The sequence below is a fragment of the Gasterosteus aculeatus genome, chromosome 1 (genome assembly GCF_964276395.1).
Source record: "Gasterosteus aculeatus chromosome 1, fGasAcu3.hap1.1, whole genome shotgun sequence".
In the NCBI taxonomy this organism is placed as follows: Eukaryota; Metazoa; Chordata; class Actinopteri; order Perciformes; family Gasterosteidae; genus Gasterosteus; species Gasterosteus aculeatus.
The window spans coordinates 22,627,421-22,644,650 of NC_135688.1; the positions used below are offsets into that span (position 1 = coordinate 22,627,421).

Consider the following 17,230-nt stretch of genomic DNA (forward strand, 5'->3'; position numbering starts at 1 on the left):
GCTCTCTGCTGGTCCTCCGACTGGACCCACATCTCGCGCAGCCTGAGGGCGCACGCACACGTTAGGCCAAAGGTCACAGCTCTCAACAACACACGGGAAGAGGTCACATGACTGATGACCAGGGACTACGTGAGGAGGATAACGGCCCTGATGCATTAGGACCAGGTTTAACATCTTAATTCTCCCAAAACAGTGGATATAAATATTCTATTCAACTGTTCTATTGTGCAAATGTGTTTAGATTTATTATTTATAATTTGCTGAGACTGTTGAGTCCAAACAGAAAGGGGAAATTGTCTTCAAGCTTTTCTTCCCGTTATTTAATTTTTTTCTGAATTGAAGCTCTTTTTTTAGAACAAAATTTTCACATTTTATTTATTTATTTTAAATGCAGCCCTACTCTTATTTAGTTAATCGAGAGAACATTATTTATATTTGCAGTCATATTTTAGTTGAAGACCCCTGCTTTAGAGTGTTTGTGTCAAAGTATTTGGGATATTGTTGGCAGGAGGACCAGAACTGCAGGTTGGTAGAATATAGAATTACTTCAAATTGCTATAATTGTGTGGTACACACTTAAATGTCCATGTTTTCTTGGCTGGAATTCAGGACTTTGACCTACTTGGTGAGACCGTTGCCTGTCCATGACAATAGACAGGTGAAAGAATGAGTCCGCGTTTTTACACTTCCTGTTTCCTTGTCTGAAAGTCAGTGTTATTTTAATGTGTTTGTGGTTAAATAACTGAAATAAAGTCTTTTGTCAACACGAGCTGAAGAGATTTTAGACAATTTTTCTTATGATGGAATAGTCAGTCAATACTGTGCTGATGAATTTAGAAGCAACAACTAAAGGACATCGCTGGAAAAATATTCCTCTTTTAGCTTCGTGGTGGAGACGGGTGAGTCATTTCATTGTGGTAGAGTTACTTTATAGTCTTACTGGGCAGCAGCCTGGTTCTGCAAGTCTTTATGTGTTAAATCTGAATTCTTTTTACTCACCACAAGGAGGCGACTCCTCTGTTCCTATAGACTTGAGAAAATGCCTCTACCTCTATCTTGATTTATTCCCTCCATATCGTGTATTGTCTCATTCTTTAGTTTCAAGTCTTACAGCATGATGTTCATGTAGTAAATTAGGGTCCATTTAGAGTCAAACACACCATAAAGCAGAATAATGTTTAGGAGTCTTTTTCTCATAGACTTCTATACAATCAGACGTCCTTAAAGGCAGCAGAACAGCAAAGACTTCAATATTCATGTCAAATGACATGGGTTTATGTTTAAGATCTCCACCATTATGTGTGATACAGTTACATTGTATTACATCCAAAATAATGATGGTTAAAAGCAGGTGATAAACTCAACCAATGAATCAGATGGCATATGAAATGAATAAAATCACAACAGAATCTGCACACTTTGCTTCAAGTATTTTTTTATTTCAACAAGTGACTTCATTTTAATAATCTTCCCTCTTTCACCACTTACTGGTTGACATCTTGGCCTGAAATATCTATTGGGTGGATTGGTGATGGAAATATTTCTACCTCTTGATTTAATCAAAAAGTATGACTGTAATAATCCAGTTGCAAAGTAGATGCCTGTGTTTGATGTGTTACGGTAAAGAAACCAGTCAAAGTGTAACGTGTCAACAGTACCTGTTGGTTCCAGTAAGACTCAAACATTAAACGATTCCTTCCCATGCTAACTTCTGTTTCCCACTTCTCCCCCTCTAGTCCTTCCTCCCTCTCCTCCCCTTTTCTACCTCCCCCTCAGCCCTCTCTTCCTCCTTCTTCTCCAGGAGCAGCTTACGGTCACATTGAAGAATGGAGAAGAAGAGCGAGGAGTTGTTGGCTTTCTCTGTGAGGGTCTTCACTCTGCAGGAGGAGGAGGAGGAACGCATGGAGACACCAGGGGAGGTAACAGTGGAGGCTGCAGGAGGCACACCCATGGATACTGATGGAGTTCAAGGAAGTAAAACTCGTTTAGGGTTCAGGGTGTAACTGATGAAGCTCCTCTCTCATTGCTGACTTACGACTTGTGCACTTCTAAGTTAACCAGCTTTAAAACAAATCTATTCTGGTTTAATGTAGTTTGATCGGGTTAAGACTTCGAGAAATATACCCGTGCTAAGCTGAGGGCAGCATGTATGCACTTAAGTAGTTGAATGGAAGATGGTTTTGAACAGGGGTTGACTTAACAAATTATACACTACAGACATTTGAAAAAAAGCTGCATTCATGTAATTCCAAGTGTCTACTCTTAACTAAAAGAAATCAGTCAACACAAACAATCTGAAAAAGTAAAGCGCTAGAGCTTCAATGGGTGCTGTCATGGAGTATGAAGTGTGCTCCATGGACAGCGACTTGGGAATGATGAGCTCCCACAGGAACGTTCTGGGGACATGAGGACATTTTCTGCTCACAAAGAATCAATTGGTTATCAGCTCAATGACATCACAAGTTAGAGACTGAATTATTTGCTTTTATGGTTTTGAGACAAAGAGGTTACTTTGTAATGGTTGAGATGAGAGAGAACAATTGGTCCTAATGTGGGTGAAGTTATGTGCTCAGGCTGTCCTCACACTGTATTCACAGTAAACCAGGAAGGCTAATGTATTTTAAATACAAACCATTTGGAGACAGAATCACCCAGAGTAAAGATGTACTGTGTAAAGTTGGATAAGGTTGGAGGTCAGGGTGGAGTCTGTCGGTGTGGAACCAAAGGTCAACGTGACTTGATTCGTCATATAACTTCCGTACTTAAGTAATCCACATTGATCGCTCATGTCACTGGAAATCTGTGTGAACATTGTTTAAGTCATTAGATACTGGTCCAAAGACCATCCATCAATATTTATACCTGCTCATACTTAGAGACATTCACTCTCACAGTGCTAGGAAAACCGAACCTTAACCTAACTAGACCTAACCTAACTATACTCAACCTAACCTAAAAGTAAGAGGTTACTGTAGCGTGCATCCATTCCAGTGATGTTTGTTTGAGATAATCTGTTAGATTAAAATCATGTTTACTGACATGTGTCTCTGCCTAAAACAGTGACTGGGCTTCCTCCTCTCTGCCCAGATGAAGATTTGAGCAGCCTAGATGGGTCCAGTTAGGTCATATTGTCCGATGTGTTGTTCTGTGAAGGAGGTGCAGGTCCAGGAGGAGGTGCAGGTCCAGGAGGAAATGAGCACACAGCCGATGCTCACTGTGTGCAGAGAGGGAGGAGCAGAGCAAGAGCTCACCCTGCTCCTCAGCCCGGGAGAGCAAGCTCAGCAGCTCACCGTGCAGGATGGTGAGCGCGCACACACACACGTGTATGTACAGAATGGCTGTAATTTTGGAGAAAAAAAATTGGTTTGAATAAAGCTAGTGACCCATCCACAGAGGTATAGATGGTAAGTAGTAGAGTTATTGTTCGTGCTGAATAATGCCAATAATCAACCCAGGTTGTTTTTATTATTGATGATTATTGTTTGGGAAGTCTGTTGCCGACAGGCTCTGAATATGCAAACAGCTAAAAGTGAGCTATTAACTTTAATCATGCAATTAATCAGGATTAAACATTGTAATTGTTGTCCAGCACCAGTTATGTTATCCATTAGTGGGGAAAGTACCACAATGTTAAAACACAGAATTATGAACCAACTCTCAGTCAACAGAGCGTCAGTCTTCCAGTTAACTGTATCCAAGGAGATGGAGTGCTGCCAGGTCGGAGGACAGTCTTTCCTGGTCACCGTCGGCAACCAGAGTCTCCTGCTGCAGTTCAAAACTACAACTGGTTTGTATATACATGCTTATGATATTATGTTAATGTGTGTCAGGAGTTCAAACATTTACAACTTCCTGTCCTCCCTGACCCTCCAGATATGAAGAGCTTCAAGCGGTTGTTGAAGAGAAGCGATGATGCTGAGGCGGGGAAAGGTTGCACAGAAGGAGATCAGGGAGGACACAAGGATGCAGAGGGATGCCAAACAAGAGTCCCGAGGACTGAGGATGGCCCTGCACAGGGATACCAGGTGGGCCGCGAAGTCTAGTTGTGACCTTGCAGGTGTGGAGATAAATGGATACGCTTGAAAAAGAACTCTCCATTGTTGGTTGTTGCGGCCGTTTAGTTCCACAGCTGTCTGTCCCAGCACCAGAACCTGCTGCAGGACTCTCCCAGGATCACCACGTACCAGAGATGCATGCTGCTCAATGAGGGGGACTTCAGAGACAAGGTGAGAACATGCATCAAACTCCAGTCGGCAACAGGAAATCAGTCCAAAACAAAGTGGCAGCGAGTGACTGGGGTTTAAACACTAAAGGGAGTGAGTAGGGTACACAGGTGAGTGTGACTGGGCTGACGAGGTTTATGTGACTAGCAGGCGTTCAGAATGAACTGATTAGGTGGCGTGCGGCGCTGTGACAGTGTTGCAGTTCTCCACCACCAAGTGTCTGGTTGTGTAAGACTCTAAAAGTTAGCTGTTTATTCTAGTACACTACAAACAAGACTAGATTACTCTAGGTCAAAATAACATTTAAAATCACGTTTAACATGAATTACAGATGCATCTTGATGCACCGAAGCTCGATAGTGTTAGCTGCTGACTTTTATTTTTAAAATGTTTTTTTGGTCTCATTTATTTTGATTTTGATTACCAAAACTTCAAAAATAATACCTGGCACCATCATTTAAAACCCTTCCTACTATTCAATGCTTCTTACAACATAAGTAAATGTGGGAAATAAATCATGGTAGTGGGACTATTGGTCTCCACAAGCTGAGAGAAACCTCCCACTTCAAATCGCTCAGGGACCTGAGTAATATGTTGGCGCATCTCTGACATCATATTTCCATCATAAACCAACAAAAACAAAAAGGATGTTCTCAACTGAACCTCACTGGAGGGAATGTGCATTTAGTTTGTAACCGGCCTAACCAGCTCTCCCTCCCTCTTCCTGTCTTTAGGTGGTTCTGGATGTGAGTTGTGGTTCTGGTATTCTGTCTTTCTTTGCAGTCCAGGCGGGAGCCACCAGAGTGTACGCTGTTGAGTCCAACCCCATGGCCAAGTATACAAAGGTTATCCCCTTTGTCCCCCTTTGTCTTCCTAATGTCTGCTTATTGATGGTGTACACTAACGCCGACATTTGAAACTGGTCCTTTTCTCTACAGAAAATACACTTTGACTCCCACGCAGATTTTGGAGAGCAACGTTATGTGTGTTTTGGCCTAAAATGAAACCGCAGTAATGCGCTCGACAGCACATTCACACACAGAGTACATACATCGCATGCAGAGCGTGGCATACTGGGGAGTTAATGGGTTGGAGCAACATCTGGCCTGTTGTGCGCAAGGATAGGGGCTGCAGCAGGGAGATGCTGCTGCACACAGTACTGGGCATAGACCGATATGTGGGGATTTTACGTGCTTTCCATTAGTATGAAACATTTACCTGCCATCTTACATCTAATGGCATCCAAAGAGATGGTATATTAAGAAAAGAGATACTCTGGAAAAATACTGAACTCTTCACTGTTCTGACTGGGAAAGTCTTTCTGAAGAGTTCTCAATTCTGTGGACACCGCAAACTAAATTAGTTTGACACAAGGGGTTATTTGGGGGGGGGGGGGTATCTCAGAGAGATATTTTGAAAAAAAAAAAATAGAACCAGTGGTTTTGGAATTTATATTCCCAATGATTTTTATCCCATGGAGAATAATGCGTACTTACACTGCCTGAGCCCTCCTTTGGCTTGAAACAATCACGGATTGTTGAATCCCTGCCTCTGGCTGTCATATTCTCCATGGCAACAGCAATGCCAGTACAAGGCAGCGACAATATGAATTTAGAGCATTGCTTTATTATCTCTGAGACTTTTGTTTCTATAAATTAACTCATAAATGTTCCTGAAATAGAAGAAAAGTCGTCACAAAGAGAATTACATTACATTACAGGTCATTTAGCTGACGCTTTTATCCATGTTTAAAGCAGATTCAGACTCTTTCCTGATGATCACGTCAAGCTTCTGATCATATAAGACTTGCATCACTCCAACAAGAGATGTCATCGTTATTCATTATTAATGCACATATCAAGCCCCCTACCCCTGATGCTGAACAGCAGAGTAATCCAAAACCCTTCTCAAATCTACACTAAAAATAAAGGTCAGCGGCACTCCCTTGGTTTCTAGAGCTGAAGTGGCACTCCTTTATGTTTTATCACATCATTCCTCTGGTATATGGAAAAAAGGATTTATCAGAGACAGACAATAGTAAAAACAACAATAACAAATGCCGGCGTATTAGACACTAAATACTCAGATCGGCGAAGATGCGGTTGAAATGTGTGACTGTTCTGATTGGACTCTTCTTGAGATAATTAGTGTGTGAAGGCTCCGCGTGGACACATCTAATCATGTGTAAGTGTTAAAAAGAATGGAACAACTGCCGGCTTTTAGTGGTAACTTTGGGGTTTGGCAACCAGAAACCTGGTTTCACCGTCTCGTGTGTTTTTACAGTGCACCTTTTTCCTTTTCCTGTGCAGATCCTGGTCCAGAATAACTGTCTGACTGAGCAGATCCGGGTCCTAGATGGGAAGCTGGAGGAGGTCAGCTGTCCCGAGATGGTGGACATCATTGTCTCTGAGCCTATGGGGTACATGCTGCTCAATCTGAAGCTCATGGAGAGCTTCTTGCATGCCAGGAAATGGCTCAAACCCAATGGTAGGACTACAACTAAAACACACACCATAACTAATCTAAGGCATTTTCATTTTTGTACGGCTCTCAGGTATGAAGGCCCAGTCAAGGTCCAATCTGAAGGACTGTCTTGTTTAGGGAGCCGATGGTTAATGTTGGCATTGTTTTACCCTTATGTGTGTCTCACTATCTTTGTCTCCCTCTCTTTCTCTCTCTCTCTCTCTGACTGTCTCTCTGTAGGTCTGATGTTTCCCTCCTATGGTGATATTCATCTGGCTCCCTTCAGTGATGAGCATCTTTATTTCGAACACTGCGGACGAGCTAGTTTCTGGTCTCACACACATACACACAGACACACACACGCGCATGTACAGGCATTAATCCATGCATGAGGACACAAACACACTGGCTCCCTTTCTCTCTCACAGGCACACATGTTCCTCACTCAGCCATGTTTCCTGTTGGGTGTTGTACCCTCGGGTTCAGTCCAGTCCTGACACATACAGATCAACCTGCATGAGCTTCTGTAGGACCATAAGTTGGGGCTAAAGCTGATATTTGGTGCCATTAACATGATTTGATTTTTCTGTCAGTAAAATTTCAGTAAAAAAGGTTTTCAAAGAATTGTGTGACAGGACACTATGCCGAAATGGCCAATAAGTGTTCTCATCCATCTCATTTTATTTGCCTTCATGGTTTTTGCTTCGAATGACTATGAAACCATGATAATCAAAATCTGCATTCCATTGTTCAGTGATGCTGCTGTTTTTTATTTCCTATTCCTGTGAGCTTTCACAGTGCTCTGCCTGTCAGGGACGGCATTCATATTTGATTTCTTCTCACGCCACCATGTGTGATGGACATTTAATTGCAATGTGCAGTATGTGATAGTGAAACACTGAATAGACCCGTAGTGGGATCCCAGTAGATTCTAAATCAGATATAAGAGGCTATGAAACGGGACAGACAGTTTACTTTCGTTCTCTCCATCAGTTTTAAGATCCTTAACAGGTCAATACAGACTGTATTGGCAGTTTTGTAGTTGTGTGAGCATTTTCTGATTCCAGTCCTTTATGCATCTCCACAGAATATTTCTTCTCCGATCTATTCTGCTATTTTTATGTTTTCTAAAGTCTGAGCAAACAATACAACAGCTTATTTGCATGCAAGCATTCCAGGATGTGTGTGTGTGTGTGTGTGTGTGTGTGCGTGTGTGTGTGTTTGTGCGCTGCCATGGTCTGCGCCCTTCACTGCTGTTCCACTATGTGTGAAAGTCAGGCTCAGTCAGCGTTGAGGAATGAAGATAGACTATATAAAGATGTGATTAGCCACATTTTTGTGATTCCATGAGAAAGATGTTAAATTATTGGTTTGTTTCACTTTAACACCAACTCTGTTAATGATATATTGAACACCATTCACAGCTCTACAGATCTTATATGAACAACGGTGTGATATTCATCAGTACTTGTGTCATTGTTGTTGGCGACCTTTCTTTAGTTTCAAGTCTTCTTCAATACAACATAATGTTCAATTCGTAAATCATGGTCTGTTTACACTCAAATAGGCATTAAAGCAGGCTGTGCTTCGATGCGGTTTGGGGACCTCTTATGCATTATGTTGTTCTGTTGGCGCCTTCAGAACATTACCTCCAGCAGCACAGGGGGGCTATGAGTTAAGATCGAAGCCGCCTGGATGAGAGTCATCACTTCTGAGTCCGAGGTGAAGGTTCTCTGCCTGAAAACAGTAGATTTGACCATCTGGGTCGGGGGTCAATCATTTATCCCAAAGCTCTGGCTTTACCAGTCCAGCCACGTTACAACCCTCACCTATGCTCATTGGCTTCAGGTAGTGACTGAAAGAATTATGGATAGAAGGGGACAAAAACAGCTTGCTCCTGAAATCTGAGCTCACTTAACAGATCCCTTAAAACCTGTAAATATAAGATAATTTAAGGACATATAAATCTGACATTTTGGTGTTTTTTATTTGGACATCAAATACCTCCAGCATCCCAATGGGATAAAGTTCCCATCCTGAATATATCCTTCCATCACACAAACCAGTGTGGCCCTATTTCTGCTTCTTTGGCTTGTCCAACTAAGAGATGGTTGAGTGACGGAATCTGCTCGGGTATCAACGCCTCTTCTTTCCTCAGGCAGCAGAGGAGCTTCTACGGAGTGAACCTGAGTGCTCTTCACAGCGCGACAGTGGACGAGTTCTTCAGGCAGCCAATTGTGGTTCGTGGGGTCACCCATCAGTGTGTTAGAGCTCAAAGTCTGTGGAGACACTAAATGTATAAAAGGGCATCTGAGGAGGAAAAGCAAGAAACAAACAATATTTATACATGTCATTTTCTGATTATGTATTATTTCCCAGGACACCTTTGATGTTCCAATCCTGATGGCCAGGTCCGTCAGGCACTGCATCAACTTCATGGAGGCTAAAGAAGAAGATTTACAAAGGTGAGATCCAGAAATCAGCAGAACGTTGGGAGAAAAGGAAGTTATACGTGTTTTAGAGAAAGGTCCAGAGAAATATTATGGGATAATAGGTATGACTGATCCAACCAACGATGTGCACAAGTTTAAATTACTATTTAAACTACGGACTAGTAATCAAAGCTATGCTTGTTCCCTCCAGAGTGGAGATTCCCTTCGTGTTTACTCTGATGCAGTCTGGCCTGGTCCACGGACTCGCCTTCTGGTTTGATGTGGCCTATGCAGGATCCAAGTAAGAGATGATTAACAGATTATTTTGCCTTGAATCATGGTCTTTTAGCTTAGAGCAGCGGTTCCCAAACTCAAGAATGCCGCGGCCCACTTTGAAATCTGAAAATCTTTTGCGGCCCACCCAAACCTTTAATCACAACTCTGATCAAAACATACACTAGGGATGATTAAATGACCTTAAGAATTTAACCGATTAAAATGTATTAACCGACAATGTATGTTTTGTATACCATTTTCTCTGGAGCTCATATATTTACTTTAATACTACAAGAAGGCGCCCCATTTGACATGGTTTTGTTTGGCGGCGCCTTTTGTTGAATAACGACAAGCGGACAAGAGCAGCCGTTTCGAGCGAGAGCCTTATTGTTTTATTAATCTGTTCGTTTAAATAGTTTGTGCTTCATCAATTAATGTTTTACATAACTAATGTGCCGCTAGAAATGTTCAAATAATACTTAAACTGAGAAAAAGATGTGCGTTTTGTATCTTATCAATTATCAATTGTTTTAAGTAAAATACAGACATTTAAATCATAAATATTTTTATATTTATTTCAAACTTTTCAAGATTGAAAATTAAAAACATTTTATTTATTTATTATAAATGACCTCTCGCGGCCCACACTTTGGGAATCGCTGGCTTAGAGTGAAGGTATGTTATTTTTTGTTTTTGTTTTGTCTTTTGTAAACAGATAAAGAGAAAAAAAAATGTTTTTGTGGCTATCAGGACAATTTTACATAAAGTGTTGTAATACTGATTTCGGCCATAAGAGGCTGAAATTCACCGCTAACCTAAGCATTCCATCTTCACATGGTCACATGATGTAAATCAAAATACACACCGAGTGAGCGTTGGGGGGGTACAGATGGTCCGGTCGATGGGGAGGATTGTGGATGACGGGGGGGGGGGAGGGGGTATGTACCGATCTCAGAGTGTTTCTCATGCGCTTATTCGTACAGTGCGACCCCGAGTGGACGGATTGGGAACAGCAGCTACTTTTTTTAGGAATTATGATGTCTTTCTGTAATTCTCACACTAGCAAAGCCCTCCGGTGCGCCCCTGCTCTAGGCGTTGGTGTGATGCTGTACTGTTTTTACCCCCCCCCCCCCCCCCCCCCCCCCTGCAGGTCCACGGTGTGGCTCTCCACAGCCCCCACAGAGCCTCTGACACGCTGGTATCAGGTCAGATGTTTGCTTCAGACACCACTCTTCGCCAAGCTGGGACAAACCCTGTCCGGGAGGGTCCTGCTGGTCGCCAACAACAGGTGCAGCTGGGCTTCACAATGTTTCCCCTGAGAGCCCCCAAAGTGGGGCATGAGGCATATCCTGCTGTTTGCTCCAGAGCAGATCAGTCAGTCAATAATAACCCCCCCCCCTCAATGTCAGTTCTACGACCTGCGTGGAACCTTCACAGGCGAATGATCGTGCACCTTTTCCACACCGCAGGCAGAGCTATGACATCAACATCACCGCCATAGTGGACCAATCAGGCTTCAGATCCGGAAACGTCCTGGACCTCAGCAACCCTTTCTTCAGGTGACTCCTCCTCCCTTTGATACATTTACCAACACAACCAGATATCATTTTCTCACATTGGCATATCACAGGAAGTTCTACTTTGTGTTGATGCCGTATGTTTCCTCTGGATTATATTGGTTTATCAAGGGACACTTAAATAAATCTGACTGATCTCTCCTGAAGTGTTTCAATGAGCTGGTTTAACTAACTGAGCCTTACCCTGAAAGTTTTGATCAGAGTTTATTCAGAGTGACTTAAACCGTGGCCTTGTCATTGAAAAAGTGGAGCTTTTTCGATTATTCGCTATGGCAGACTACCAACAGGTAGATAAAGAAGAAAGCCTCTAATTTGTCAAGTGGAGACAGACAGATAAATGCATAGGTCAATAGTATATATATAAATTATCATAAAAGGTGAGGTCGTAGTTGCGCAGGGGTGCGCTGGGAACCGCAAGGTTGGTGGTTTGAGTCCCGGCTGCTCTGTGTCTCAAGTCAAAGTGTCCCTGAGCAAGACACTTAACCCCCAATTGCTCCCTGGGAAAAATGTAGAAAAGCCATCTTAAATCTTAAAATTGTATTGTATGTCACTTTGGATAAAAACGTCAGCTAAATGACCTGTAATGTAATGTAAAATCTGATCCAGTTGTAATGTCTTGAGTGTTTAAAAGGGTTGAAATACAGTGGATTTTAAATATTTAATACATCTGTTTAGATCTTGGCCCAACACTCACGGTACTCATCAGCTCTGGGTCGCTGTATAAAACAGGTGGGTCCATTCAGGGCGAGCTCCTCTGTACCCAGGAAACCCATTTCACTTGTCAATGAGCAGGTGATCTGTGTGCAGGGCGCCGTTCTGGTAGAGAGCCAGCGAGAAGAAGGCCTCTGTCCTTCAGCAGAACATAGGTGAACTTCGAGCTGAGTCATGGGGAAACCAAGATACGTCCACGTCTGTGAATGATCCAAACATGCACAGCGTCCATCCTGCAGATACGCAGAACAGGTTCATGAAAAGTCCACTAGAGGGCAGCAAAGGGTGGGACGTCATCTTCAAAAACAACTTCTACCATGAAACATTCCCCACAGCTACAAATGGGGTAGATGTGGATTTAAGCACAGCGTAGTGTGGAAAACGCTATTCCATGTTTTATTGTTTTTTACAGACGCACTTTTTATTTTTCGAGTGCACCCAAACGCATCGTGGACCTACTCCACCACGTCACTAGGGTTAGCGCATTCGCGTCACCGCGGATCAAACGGAGAGACGCGAGTAGCGCGAGCCAGAATAAAATGACGCTGGCTTGATGAAGACGTAAACATGTTGTAAGTCTCTTCATTGATCCACAGGTGGTTATATTTCTGAAACGACGTTACTGTGTTTTGAAATGACATGTGTATGTTAGTTTGTAGTGAATTTGTCTGTAACTGCCGTCATTCAGAGGCTAGTTAGCCGCTAAGTTACATGTAGTTAAACCGTGATGTGTAATGTCGTGTAATGTCAAGCAGTGATGTTGTTGCCAGAGTTACTTGTTTCCAGTTTATTTAAAATGCGACAGCTTTCAGTGTTTAAGGAGTTTCACCATGAAATGCTGTTTAGCATTATGTCTATTTCTGCGCAACCGTTGCACCACTGCCCGCCATTTTGTGTGAGAGATGGCGCTAGCGAGAATAAAATGACGCTGGCCAGATGAAGACTTAACCACGTCGTACGTCTCTTCATTGATCCACAGTGCTGGTTCGCCTGTAAATCACTCGTTACCGATCCAGACACCCCTCGGTCTGGCCCCGGTTACAATGGCTTATATTTTTTAATTTAAATGAATCATTTCATGAAGTGACTATTTGTTTGTTTACATCAATTAACAAAATCATTTTAACTGAAACATTTGCAGAATCCCACATAAGAACATATTTATCTTGAGAATTTATCTGCAGAAGAGTTTGTACTTCGTCGATCCTCTCCTTTTAAGGCCATGTTTAGCTTCAACCCCTACAGCTCCAGGGCAGTAATGTTCACATCAAAAGAAAAGCACATTTTTGCAACTGGGGGGTGTTTACTCGCCTAATTGTAGTTAATTGGCTTCATTTGCTTCATTTGCGCGGCAAAGGGGCGTGGCTTAAGGACAGTTATCATGTTGGCCCGGATCGGGGCCGGGAACTCTCGGGTTGGACACCATCTACAGGCGTTCAATCTCAACTGCGGGACACCTGTCTATCTGTCTCAGATGAATGGCTGTTTCATAAAATATATGCATGCTTTGATTGCAAGACAAGCGAAGCGTCTCAAAGCTGATTTGCTTCTTTTTTTTAATACAAGGTCCAAATTAATATTACAGGTGGCATCCGTTCCCCAGATTTTGAGTGTGTGTGTTATACAGATGCATAGAGATATCTCACAATGTTTTAAAAACACAAACATATTCAATCATGTTCAAGGAAACTGGAAATTTCCTTGAACTGGAAACTGGAAATATGATAAGATTGTCTCTGTTTACTTATATAACATTCTATAATAAAAAGCTTCTCAACCCAAACTGTTTGAATGGGATTCGTCCTTCTGTTTAATGCACACTGTGTAACACACAGACGCACACACACAAACAAAAACTGTACAGCAGAGGGGCTGTATAATTATACTATACTGTACATTGTACCTATACGCATTTAATGAAACGTTAAACTGAAAACAAAGATGCAAACATAGAATAAGTGTGGGAAAAGGGTTATTTCCAACCATACTGTCCTCGTATCAGATTATTCAATATATAAAATTGATATAGTACTTCGCATTAATCACGCCTTTAGTTTGAAAATACTACACTGGGTGTGCCTAAAGTAGCCCGAAAGGCAACTGTCAACACAATGACAGCTGGTTCCACAAGCAGAGACTAAAGTAGATCGGTAGATAGTAAAGTGGACTCTTTACGTCTAAGGTGAGCATGTTAGCATAGCGTGAGCTAGCCAGGAATTCAGTGGCTAACTCGGGTGTAGCCACAGTACAGACATAGCAATGCTGCGGAGAGGTTTGTTTCGCATATACTTTGTCATAATAATAACACTATAACACGGGCCTGTGTAGTCTGCACCAAGATGGCAGCAACTTTATTCACCTCTCTCTCTTTTTTCGCATCTAGCCTTTTCAATAAAAGCCCCAGACACGCAGGGTCACTCAGCCTTCATTTAGTAACTAAAGAGGATAGCTTACAGTAAGAAAATCAATATGTTTCATTAGGCATACATTGAGAGTGCTTTGAATCGCATATCTTCTGACATTACCAGTGGAGTAGATTCATACCGCTCGCCCACATCGTCACTGTAAAATGGAGGTTTGGCTTAAGACATTTAAGTTGGACTTCACCCTATGAAACACTTTCATTGACCTGGTGGGGGGGTTCAAATGTGCCGTTGTTTCTGAAACAGAGAACTAAATGTCCCATGTTGTTTGAGTCTGTCACCAGTGGACAGAGAAAGGATCCACCAGCGGATCAGTCCAGAGACCAGGGAGAACGCCCTGCTGGGGCTCAGCAGGATCGGGGGCTCTGTACCCGTTCTGAGGCCCAATATATCAACCCTGCTGCAGGTGAGTTGGGCCAGGACTTTCCACAGATCTAAGGTTACATGTGCTGGACTAAGACCAAGTAAGGCAGGAAAAGCACTTAGACAGGGCAGGGCCTCGGACATCCGTCCTCTCATGCACAAGATCCTCCCAAAAAGAAAAAAATCAACCCCCCTCTTTCCACCTTGACAACACACGAGTCAAAGTTCATGTTACGCAGTTTAGGTTAGTACTTGTCTGTCTGTTTTGCTCAGATTAATGTTGATATGTCTCACAGTAGACACAGTGAAAGGGATTATGGGAAGCACACAGACAGTGACTCAGCGATTTCTTTCCAAAAGAGCTGAACTGGTGTGCGTTGTTCGCAGGAGTGAGCATAGCTCTCAGGCTTATTTTGAGTGCAATGTGGACAGATTTTTAAACATTTGTTGACCAGTAAAGTGAATTCTATCAAGTATTTTATATTGTATTTGTAGTTATTCATTGATTAGTTCTGAGGATGAGGGGGGGGGGGATTTCTAGGTCAGTAGCACATCATTTTTAGTCTTGATTGAACAAATGATTAGTTGCAGATAGTACAACAATGGTTTGCTCTCGATTCCGTACTTCTAGACCAAGTGGGGGAACAAGAACAGGTGTTTTTCCTGAAGATACCATATAGAACCGGACCATATATGGAGATGAAGTGGTCTAGAAAAACCAGGATCTTTCCAGATGGAGGTCAAATATGAAGGTGCAAAGGTGGTGTTTTTAATTTAGTGTTGTTTCCAGCAGTCTGTCAGAGTCTCTGCGGTCGTCAGCGATTAGAAGGGATTGTGGTGTGTGGATGTGAGTGTGAATAGTTGTCAGCGCTGCAATTGGTTGGCGACCAATCCAGGGTGTACCCCGTCTCTCTGGGATCGACTCCTGAAGTTCATCTGCTAGACAGTAATGGAATAAATTCTTGTGTTTTTATTTTTTTTTTCGATTGCGGCCAGTTTAATTACAGTGTCTTTTGTGATGATTGAGTCAGCGTGTGTTACCCAGGAGTGGGCAGAGTCAGGTTCATTTATTTTAGGATGCATTGTCTTAACTCTACTTAGCTAACGCTTTTATCCAAAGCGACTTTCATTGCATTTAACCCATCCCACACAGTGGGAGCATTGTGCATTGTACGCAAGCGCACCCGGGGAGCAGTTTGGTGTCTTGCTCAGGGACACTTCAACATGGGACATGGAGCGGCCGGGGTTCAAACCACCAACCCTGCGGACCCGGCGCAGCCTCTCTACTGTGTGAGTAATAATGGTTGACTCATCCAGCGGAGGAGGTCGTCGTTTATTGTATCGAGTGGAGTGAAGTTGAGTGAGAACAGCTCTGACACCGTGGGGGGAATATTTATTCCTAAAATTAGAAATGAGTGCTTGTGATGACGTCACAGACTGATTCTTCATCTCTTGTCATCTGAATCCTCCACACAGCTCATTGTTCGGATCACTTTAGCCTTGTCACTGTTGCTACGGCCGCCCTTGCACATACTGTATCACAGCTGGTCTGGCTCCTGGAATTAGAAGGGAATTTAGATGAAATTTGAGGTAGACATGAAACTACTGTTCATGTCTTGACCTTGTGTGGCCTCATTGGTTTCTTTTAAACAGAAGCAGGAAGTAATCCAAGTTCGTTCCTCTGTTACTCTCTAAGACGGAACCTGCCTTTATTCAGGGCCAGTGGCCATCCTGCTGCATGCTACCTCATGCCACAGCACGTACTCCTGATACATACATCTGACTATCTTCTATTGTATTCATTCCGAAGCAGTTATTTAAGTGCTTTCTTTTTGGCCTTTGACTGCAATTTCTCTGTAAACTGTCATTCCTCCCGCTGACGTATAGAGTCCGTCAATCTGACTACTCTAGATTCCTTTATCCCTGAACAAAGAACTACTTTCATAAACATTTCTGTCCCAGAAACCCTTACTGATGAATGAAATGGAACCATTACATATGGATGTATGATATATATATGCTCCATTTTTAGGGAGTTCAGGTTCAGCCTGAGAGATCTTTAAGAACCTCGGCAATAGAGTCACTACTCCTTTGTCACCAAAGGGTCCAGTGGAAGCGCTTAATCAGCAGATCAGGTTACCAGCAGGTGAAAGACCCCAGGCAGGAAGGGACTATATATGCTCTGGCACCTCTGCGTTCATCAGGAAGAGCTGGAGAAGGCGTACAATGGAAAGGCTTTTGACCATCATACATTTCAGCTATGATGATATTGTGCTCAGCAAGTTCAGACGTTGAGATCCTTTTTGGCTTCTTCGTTGGGATGTCACTGTGTTATCAAATCCCTGCGGATTAATTTGGTGAGCATGTTTATTATATCTAATAAAAACAATGGCAAGAGCTTGAATCACATGGCCAGCAAAAGTTATCTGCAATCGGTGACAGTGATGTGTATTATATAATACATTATGAGCGTTTGCAATGAACAACTCAATGTGTTACTTAACCCTTGCTTAATCCATTTGTTTCCCTACAGGTTTTTACTTATATTATTATTATGACAATAGTCTTAAATTTCAGTGAATGACTGAATGTTCTTCCACAGAGAAGAGAGGATGTGAAAATGTTCATAGTTCAAAAGGTTCTGCAATTTGATCCCCCCCAAATACTGTTACCCACAAAACTTAAACACTCAAACTCCAAATATAAAATCAATTAATTATCAAACTAACTCAACTTTTCTTTACGATTGATGGCGGTATAAC

General features: G+C 42.4%; 1 protein-coding gene across 4 annotated transcripts; it reads left to right on the plus strand.

Annotated features, from left to right (window-relative positions):
• Window positions 1-1,779: 1,779 nt before the first annotated feature.
• On the plus strand, window positions 1,780-12,630 carry LOC120820271 (histone-arginine methyltransferase CARM1). Of its 4 annotated transcripts, none has more exons than XM_078104598.1 (15): window positions 1,780-1,919; window positions 3,154-3,301; window positions 3,662-3,787; window positions 3,874-4,025; window positions 4,122-4,226; window positions 4,958-5,068; window positions 6,533-6,710; window positions 6,927-7,017; window positions 8,845-8,926; window positions 9,066-9,151; window positions 9,330-9,419; window positions 10,545-10,682; window positions 10,804-10,953; window positions 11,647-11,700; window positions 11,779-12,630. In XM_078104598.1, the coding sequence occupies exons 1-14, from the start codon at window positions 1,827-1,829 to the stop codon at window positions 11,693-11,695; spliced, it is 1,599 nt and encodes a 532-aa protein (XP_077960724.1). In that variant the 5' UTR covers window positions 1,780-1,826; the 3' UTR covers window positions 11,696-11,700; window positions 11,779-12,630. The 4 variants fall into 4 exon arrangements, with proteins under 4 accessions (XP_077960724.1, XP_040033757.2, XP_077960728.1 ...); XM_040177823.2 differs by having other exon boundaries at window positions 10,864-10,953; XM_078104602.1 differs by lacking the exon at window positions 11,647-11,700.
• Window positions 12,631-17,230: the final 4,600 nt, after the last annotated feature.

Coding starts and splice junctions, on each gene's coding strand:
- LOC120820271 (XM_078104598.1), top strand. CDS start 1,827: ATGGAGAAGAAGAGCGAGGAGTTGTTGGCTTTCTCTGTGAGGGTCTTC. Junction 4,227..4,957: donor AGGGGGACTTCAGAGACAAG/GTGAGAACATGC, acceptor TCCTGTCTTTAG/GTGGTTCTGGATGTGAGTTG. Junction 7,018..8,844: donor TGCGGACGAGCTAGTTTCTG/GTCTCACACACA, acceptor TTCTTTCCTCAG/GCAGCAGAGGAGCTTCTACG.